The sequence below is a fragment of the Pleuronectes platessa genome, chromosome 20 (genome assembly GCF_947347685.1).
Source record: "Pleuronectes platessa chromosome 20, fPlePla1.1, whole genome shotgun sequence".
NCBI lineage: Eukaryota > Metazoa > Chordata > Actinopteri > Pleuronectiformes > Pleuronectidae > Pleuronectes > Pleuronectes platessa.
Window position 1 is genome coordinate 10,170,836 of NC_070645.1, and position 8,247 is coordinate 10,179,082.

Genomic DNA, 8,247 nt, shown 5'->3' on the forward strand with positions numbered 1-8,247 from the left:
GAGGAACCCAATTCACACTACTTGGTTCCGCCCACCCCGCCCGTGGAGTCTTCCAGAAGTCGCCGGCAGACCAGTGCGGCTGTTAGCTGAGCCACACTCCGGATATCCACCATTAAACCTCATCGTTTTTCCAGTTTAACTCTTGTTTAGTGGCTGCATCCACCAGCCAACATGTCCAGTATGGGGACATTAGCGTTTGATGAGTATGGGAGGCCATTCATCATCATTAAAGACCAGGACAAGAAGACACGGCTCTCGGGCATTGACGCACTTAAGGTACAATGGGCTAGCTAGCTGTGGCATGATGGTTAGCATGTTGCTAACTTGCTATTAGCCGCATGGCGTTAAGCACCTAACACATAAGCTGAAGTGGTATATGGTGTCATCTTTGATTCTTAAGTATATATCTTACTGACAAGCTAGGATGCTATTGAAATTCAGTAGCATGAGTTTACGGAATTAGCAAATCATGCTAACATGCGGCCCATGTGCGTTCTGCAAGTCAGGGGGGGTGTTGCTATGTAGCATTGGGCTGTGCCCCGAATGATTATTATGGTTGCGCATCATTTCCTTTATACACAATCATAGTCTGCATCGTGCATCGCTTTTGGATGTAATTATCGATATTGAGATTGATTTTAAATTTGAGCTGAACGTAACATCTGCGTCATATTGTGTTTTTTTGCAGTCTCACATTATGGCAGCCAAGGCAGTTGCGTCGACGCTCAAAACATCCCTGGGACCTAATGGTGAGTATAGACCACACGTGCCCCTCCCTCCGATCAGGCTGGCAGAGATGGATGCGGGGCTTCTTTGTCTATTTATTTTTTTAGCTCAAGTTCCATTCATGTCCCTCTTCCTCAACTACTTTTCTCCCATGTTTGCACCAAGGCCTTGACAAGATGATGGTTGACAGGGATGGAGAAGTGACCGTCACCAACGATGGAGCCACCATTCTCAGCATGATGGATGTGGACCACCAGATTGCCAAGTTGATGGTGGAGCTCTCCAAGTCTCAGGATGATGAGATTGGTGATGGAACCACTGGAGTTGTTGGTACGGGAAGGAAAGATTGAAGTGGGACTTGTGGTTTTTTTAGGTGGCTAAATTTTGCTTTATAGGTATGTGGGGAGGTGTTCTTGGGGTCCCAGAGCTAATGCCTCAGCAAACAAATGGTTTTATAGTTCCGTCCATGGTTAAACCCATTGATTATTTATGTCACGGAATAATAGATGGAAATACCAGTTTTTTTAATGGTATAACATCACTGGAACAACTGGAATATTTTTCCCATAAATGCACTGAAATTGTTGGCCCCTTGCAGCAGTGACATCATAATGATCATTGATGTCACGCAATAGTAGATGCAAATATCAGTTTTTTAATGGTATATCATCACTGGAACAACTGGAATATTTTCCCCATAAATGCACTAAAACTGTTGGCCCCTTGCAGCAGTGACATCATAACGTGCATCAGACATATGCTAAATCAAATTAGCAAGGGGTACTTGACATAAATCACATTGTAGTTCTTATTTAGATCTTGTCTCATCATATTCCACCTGTAATGGACCATTGTCTTGTTCCCTCCTCCTCCTCAGTGCTGGCTGGGGCTCTCCTTGAGCAGGCTGAGCAGCTGCTGGACCGCGGTATCCACCCCATCAGGATCTCTGACGGTTACGACCAGGCTGGAATCATTGCCATCGCGGAGCTGGACAGAATTGGAGAAACCTTCCCCTTCGATCCCAACAACAGAGAACCACTCATACAGACTGCCATGACAACGCTGGGGTCCAAAGTGTGAGTCTTCTAGAAACTGTAGTGTTGGGATGTTTTCATGAGGCTACTAAAACTTAATTTGTGTACATGGCCTGTACTTTTTTCATTTTCAAAGGTTACAATTCCACACTTGAATTAAAAGGGGCTGTTTCATAGGCTATATTTAAATTACAAGGCAAAAGGTAAGATCTGCTAAGATCCTCATTGATTTTCTGTTCTTTCAGTATCAACCGGTGCCACAGACAGATGGCAGAGATTGCAGTGAACGCGGTCCTTACTGTTGCCGACATGGACAGGAAGGATGTTGACTTTGAGCTGATCAAGATGGAGGGCAAGGTCGGAGGCAAGCTGGAAGACACACAGCTCATCAAGGGAGTCGTAGTGGACAAGGAGTTCAGCCACCCTCAGATGCCCAAGGTATGAGACAAAGGAAATCTGATGCTCAAGAGGATGGCATAGGAATCACTAAGTTGGCAGTACAAAAGGACAAATAAAAAAATCTATCATAACAAGAAAGTATTGTGAATCAAAATACTAGTTATGTATTGCAAAGCGATTTAGGCAAAACTAAACTGTACTTCAATTACAGTATATTGGCTACAAATCCTATGGGAACTATTTCTTGCTTTTTACCACATCCGCTCAATACTACAAGTTAAATTGCATTTTCCTCTTGCAATTCTTACACCAGTTATTTTTTGTCACCACTCAGGTTCTGAAAGATGTTAAGATCGCTATCCTCACCTGCCCGTTTGAGCCCCCAAAGCCCAAGACTAAACATAAGTTGGATGTGACCTCCGTTGAAGACTACAAAGCACTCCAGGCATATGAAAAGGAAAAGTTTGCAGAGATGATCCAACAGGTTAGTACTGGAACATCAACACTACTTTAAATGGAAATCTTAACATCTGCACTGACACGTGGTTAATCTTAATATTTACTCTTGTATTTATCTTTTAGGTCAAAGATGTCGGGGCTACCCTGGCCATCTGTCAGTGGGGCTTCGACGATGAGGCCAACCACCTTCTGCTGCAGAACGATCTGCCAGCCGTGCGGTGGGTCGGAGGGCCTGAGATCGAGGTGAGAGACATTCGTCACTTGACAGAAATCATCATTCTTAATAAAACATTCTCATTTGCAACACAGTAGGGATTTGCCTGATTTTTAGCATTTAAATTTACAGTGTCAGTCGTTTTCCTCCACAGTTGATCGCCATTGCCACAGGAGGCCGCATCGTGCCGAGGTTCTCTGAGCTGACACCAGAGAAACTTGGCGTAGCTGGTTTGGTGAAGGAAATCTCCTTTGGTACTACAAAGGACCACATGCTGGTTATCCAGGAGTGCAAAAACACCAGGGCAGTGACCATTTTCATCCGGGGAGGCAACAAAATGGTAGGCACATTTGACTATTACCTTTGTCAAAAGTGTGTGTGTTGTTCAGTCCCTCCTGGTTTACTCTTATTTTATTTTTCTAACTAACAGATCATTGAAGAGGCCAAGCGTGCACTCCATGATGCTCTGTGTGTCATTCGTAACCTGGTCAGAGATAACCGTGTTGTGTACGGAGGAGGAGCTTCAGAGATTGCATGTGCCCTGGCTGTCAACCAGGCTGCAGACAAAGTAAGAAGCACAAACATGACAACTAAAATCATGACTTTCAAAGTATTTACTCTTACTATTGAAATGTATATGATGATTCTCGTGTTGCTGATACAATCTTTCGACTTCTGTTCCTTTTAGTGTCCATCTTTGGAGCAGTATGCCATGAGGGCGTTTGCTGATGCTCTAGAAGTAATCCCAATGGCGTTGGCAGAAAACAGTGGGTTGAATCCTATCCAGAACATGACAGAGGTCAGAGCCAGACAGGTCAAAGAAAACAACCCATTCCTCGGCATCGACTGTCTGAATAACAACACCAATGGTAAGGATATACAATACAAGGATCTTAGAGTATTAACCTTTTTTATTCCAACCTGATGGATTAGTGCTGCGTTTCGGTGTTAAAGAAGAGTGACAAGACTTACTGAATGACTTTTCCTTTCCTTCACAGACATGAAGCACCAACATGTGATCGAGACCCTGATCGGCAAGAAGCAGCAGATCCTGCTGGCGACTCAGGTGGTAAAGATGATCCTTAAGATCGACGACATCCGAAGCCAGGGGGAGAGCGAGGACTAGAGAACTCCTGAACGTCACAAGGCTCGGCTGTGCCCTGTTGCGCTTATTGATCAGTGTGCTATTCTAGGTGTTAGGCAGTTCCCCAGAGCACCATGTCCAAACTGCACTGCATACTGCTATTTATCATTTGATACAAAATGTTCAAGCTGTAATCGTATCGTAAAAATTCGTACCATTAAAATCTTGGTCTGTTGAAATTAACCGACTCTGCTGTTGTGTTTTCAAGCCGCTGAAGGTAAAACTTGTTTTATTTGAGGATTACATCATCTTTTATAAAACAAAATTACTAAACTTTGGCTCACAAGGAGATATCTACAGATGATTGAATACACTTACGTGAAGATAGTGCAACGACATACATTCCAACTGGTAGAAATACATCACATATTTTGGCAAATTTCATTCACATATCCTTTCAAAATAATGAATTAGTATTTAAAGATACAGACTTCACATACGGATATCCGAAATGACAAAAGCCAAACAAATTTAAATCCCCTCACTCCAAATGGCACCATCACGTTTTAATATTACCTATTTTTATCCCATGAAAGCTGGTAAACTATGACGAGAAATGGGGTTAAAGGCACCAGTTGCTTCCGAGCCTCTGTTTCGAGTAACTGAATCCAGTGTGCAGGTCCCCACCTCATCTACATGTACTTGCTGAGCCAGTTGAGCATGTCGGATCTGGCCTCCTGGATGCTGGGTTTGTCTGAGGGGTTGATGTCCTCTCTCTTGCGGTGAACAAACCCATGAGTCTGACCAGGAAAGATCTTCACCTGATGATCCACTGTGCATTTCTCCTTCAGCTTGGATTCAAGGACTCCTACCTGAATAGCAAAAAAACCTTATGACAAAGAAATGACCCAGGCTTGATATTTTATAGTTTAGCCACAAACTATATGAATTACTTTATAATAAAAAATAAAATACACAACCAGAAAATAAATGCAAAACATTTCTGCATCGTTTATTCTGTTAAACAAGCCCAGAACATTTCAAGCAGACACTGTCAGTTGGGCTTGAGTAATTTAACATGTTTTATACATGTTTAACATACATATGCGTGTTACTGCTCTGATACAATTTGGTGGTCAAGTACCATGGCGAGACATTAGGCAGCTTAAAGTATAGAGTGTGTACAAAAGCTTAACGGTTACTCACCTGATCCAGTGGAATGACGTAATCGTTTTCTGCAAAAATGAACAGAGTGGGGAACTTCAGCTCATAACTGTCCTCCCTCTCTTTGACGATCCCTGCACAGCATCACATAAGAGCATCATCTCAACATGTTGCCTTCCTTCCATACACTGAATTAACCACCGCGTAGCAGGGACGCACCGTAGCACGACACTCCAGCTCTGACCTCCGGGTACTGCAGGGCCAGGTAATGTGTGGCGGCCCCTCCCCAGCAAAAGCCCACCACTCCGATGTGATTGGCCCCACACTGCTCCTTCAGGTACCTCAGCACCGCATCCACCTCTCTGGAAAGGACGTTTCACTCAGAAATCCTCATCCCACTGGAAAATCAGCTGTTTGATGAACTAAAACTACAAGACAATGCATCAATGCTTAGTTACTTGTTTATGTTTGTTGGCTTCTTGTCCTCAAGCCACGCCTGAAATGTGGACCAGTCATCAGATGGACTCCACGGCGCCTTCCCAACGTAGAAGTCTGGACAAACAGCTCTGTAATGACAGAAGAGGAGATCTTATGCACAAAAGCCAAATAATGAACCTGCTCATTCAGTCTACAAGTGACCTGAGCTTCTCTCACTGTGCAGCTATGCTTTTCCATGAACTTTTCCATGAACTTTTCCATACATGTATCCATTGGCAGCCAGCATGTCAGCCATGTATCTGGTGTTGGGGAGTTGCCATCCAAAGATGTCCTGTATGACTATGACGGCCTTGTCAGAGGCAGTGGCTGGTTTGACCACATACGCTTGAATGTGCTCAATCTGGAGCTCCTGGCCCAGACCTCCGTATTCCATCCGGTCTCCAATTTCACAGGGGCAGGGCCTGGCTTCGTTTGCCATCTGCACACACACATACACACAGAGGTGGAAGACACATGGATCTGATCTGGACACACACTCAACCAAAAGATTTCTCTGTGCACTCAAGTCATGATGACAAAGCATTTTACACCGCAGGTCTGTTCCATTTTCCAGCAGTTTTTGCTTCAGACAGAATTTTAACATTCAATTAGTATTTTAAAATCTAAATATAGATCCAAAACACGGCCTACCGTATTGACAGAGATTTATACGCTAACCCTCTGGTTTGGTAGAACTGGAAAAGTTGCAGCCTGAAGCGTGACTTCGTTGTATATAAAGCTCCTGTCAGGAAGTTCATGAGAATCCAGATGTGACCTTCAAAATAAGTTTCAACTTGACATTTTTTCACCCGATACAATGAGAAGTTGCTTGGCTATCATTTAAAAATACCAGTGCTGTCTTTTCTGAACATGTTGTTATAGCCAATTTTATAAAAGATTCCTGACATAAACATGTGAAAATATTATTATTATTTTTTTAAATGTCTATAAAAATTGAAGATCAAGTGATAAATTCAAGTCAACACTTTGGTCTGGTGTAATTTTTTATTTAAAAAAATCCTTGTGAATTGAAGACTCTACAATTGTCGGAAATCAACGTGGAGTGAACCGGAAGTACAATTAAATCGTCAAAATAAAGGTATGATAATTGGAATTGTCAGGGGAGAAACAGGCACTTTGTGAAAGACGTGGTTTCCTGATCTGCCTCAGATTAAGTCAAATTATATCGTTACTCTTACTCCTAATTCCAAATATTTAATAATAATAATAATAAATAAATGTATGATAATGGGAACTTTTTGAGTCAAATTATATCGTTACTCTTACTCCCAATTCCAAGTATATAATAATTATAATAATAATAATAATAACAATAATAATAATAGATATGACAATAATAACAACTATCATTATGACTCTGGGACCATCACACATGGGCAAATAAACTAATTAATAGAAATAAAATGAGAAGAGATATTGTCCTGGCTTGTCATGGGGCAGAGGGCTTGAGTGTGTCTGTGTGTACTTGTTAATCATCTTCTCTTCTGTGTTCAGCATTGATCTGCTCCCTTAGTCACAGTCACACGCTATATGTTTTCATGCTGCTGTGACTCAGGACGAAACAAAATGGCCCCTCAGGTTTCTTCATTTATAACACAGCTTTCACTTACCAGCTTCAGGGAACCCTCTCAAAAGGCACCGCTGGGATTTGAACCCAGGATCTCCTGTTTACTAGACAGGCGCTTTAACCATCTAAGCCACGGCACCTCCTACATCTACCCTAAACCTGATACAATTGCTCCTCAATTTATTTATCTTAGGTGTTAATAAGCGTATGTACAGTATATTTATATATTATTTTCTAATGAGGACGCATTGCCTACAATGTCACCGACATTGCTCTTAGTGCTTTTCTGACACCTCCCCCCTGCCCAGTGAACAACAACATCAAATGATGTGTGAGGATAGATGGTTCCTTCCTGCAGCAGTGAGACTGTACAACCACATCTGCTCCCTGTTGAACTTCACGCACCCATTAAGGACAGAAACTTTAACTCTGGTTTAACTGTGCAATACTCATTATGTTCAATACAATGGTGCATGTGCATCCATTCACTGTGCATAATCTTTCTTGTTTGTATTCCATTCATATTCTTCGTTTGATATTTTCTTACATTTGAGTATTATCATCCTTACACTTAACTTTTATTATCCATAAACAGTATAAAGTATTACAGGTTACATATTTTTACTCTTGCAGCTGTAATATTGCAAATGTCACCACTGTGGGACGAGTAAAGGATTATTTTACCTATCTTATCTTATAGTAACAAATAGAGAAGCACTTTGCAAAAAAGGTTAAAAAAAACACTGAGCTTATCTATGTTGTGACACAAAATATTTCAGTAACAATTGGATGTTTATGCAGAAAAAAAACCGACCTAAACCATAATAAAGGCCTGTAAAATAGTGCATCAAACTTTTGTTCCACATCGACTCCTGTGTCAGGGTCGCAGGTGCAAGTCTCGTGTTATATAAAGAAGTTGTTGGATCAGGTTTCCCCCTGTAGGTGTCACTGTTAGATATGACTGGACTTCTGTCTCCCAGGGTCAATAAACACAGTTTCTGGAAACATCAGAAAGTAAATAAAACATTGTTTCTTGTGTCGATGCAGGTTAATGACTTCAATGTGTTTAAAATCAAGCCTCTGGGGTTTTAATATCCAAACT

At 41.8% G+C, this 8,247-nt stretch overlaps 2 protein-coding genes and 1 non-coding gene across 3 annotated transcripts; 1 reads left to right on the forward strand and 2 right to left on the reverse strand.

Moving 5' to 3' along the window:
• Positions 1-35: 35 nt before the first annotated feature.
• On the forward strand, positions 36-4,159 carry cct5 (chaperonin containing TCP1, subunit 5 (epsilon)). Its single transcript, XM_053412727.1, has 11 exons — positions 36-276; positions 689-749; positions 892-1,056; positions 1,604-1,802; positions 2,006-2,198; positions 2,494-2,643; positions 2,742-2,861; positions 2,987-3,172; positions 3,263-3,400; positions 3,521-3,701; positions 3,831-4,159. Exons 1-11 carry the CDS (start codon positions 172-174, stop codon positions 3,956-3,958), a joined length of 1,626 nt encoding a protein of 541 aa, XP_053268702.1. The 5' UTR covers positions 36-171; the 3' UTR covers positions 3,959-4,159.
• Positions 4,160-4,171: 12 nt separating this feature from the next.
• Positions 4,172-6,334, reverse strand: cmbl (carboxymethylenebutenolidase homolog (Pseudomonas)). The gene is made up of 6 exons (XM_053412728.1): positions 6,209-6,334; positions 5,782-5,996; positions 5,539-5,646; positions 5,300-5,442; positions 5,123-5,214; positions 4,172-4,788 (listed from the first exon to the last, which is right to left on the reverse strand). Exons 2-6 carry the CDS (start codon positions 5,994-5,996, stop codon positions 4,609-4,611), a joined length of 738 nt encoding a protein of 245 aa, XP_053268703.1. The 5' UTR covers positions 6,209-6,334; the 3' UTR covers positions 4,172-4,608.
• An 877-nt stretch (positions 6,335-7,211) lies between these two features.
• trnat-agu (transfer RNA threonine (anticodon AGU)) lies at positions 7,212-7,285 on the reverse strand. Its single transcript has one exon. It is a non-coding gene; the product is annotated as a tRNA-Thr (tRNA).
• Positions 7,286-8,247: the final 962 nt, after the last annotated feature.

What these genes read in the sequence shown, in the direction of transcription:
- cmbl (XM_053412728.1), bottom strand. Translation starts at nt 5,996, where the DNA reads ATGGCAAACGAAGCCAGGCCCTGCCCCTGTGAAATTGGAGACCGGATG. An exon ending in CTGGCTGCCAATGGATACAT is followed by an intron (nt 5,647 to 5,781) that starts GTATGGAAAAGT and finishes CTGTCATTACAG; the next exon opens with AGCTGTTTGTCCAGACTTCT. An exon ending in ACGTCATTCCACTGGATCAG is followed by an intron (nt 4,789 to 5,122) that starts GTGAGTAACCGT and finishes TTTGCTATTCAG; the next exon opens with GTAGGAGTCCTTGAATCCAA.
- cct5 (XM_053412727.1), top strand. Translation starts at nt 172, where the DNA reads ATGTCCAGTATGGGGACATTAGCGTTTGATGAGTATGGGAGGCCATTC. An exon ending in GCCACCCTCAGATGCCCAAG is followed by an intron (nt 2,199 to 2,493) that starts GTATGAGACAAA and finishes GTCACCACTCAG; the next exon opens with GTTCTGAAAGATGTTAAGAT. An exon ending in TTGCAGAGATGATCCAACAG is followed by an intron (nt 2,644 to 2,741) that starts GTTAGTACTGGA and finishes TTTATCTTTTAG; the next exon opens with GTCAAAGATGTCGGGGCTAC.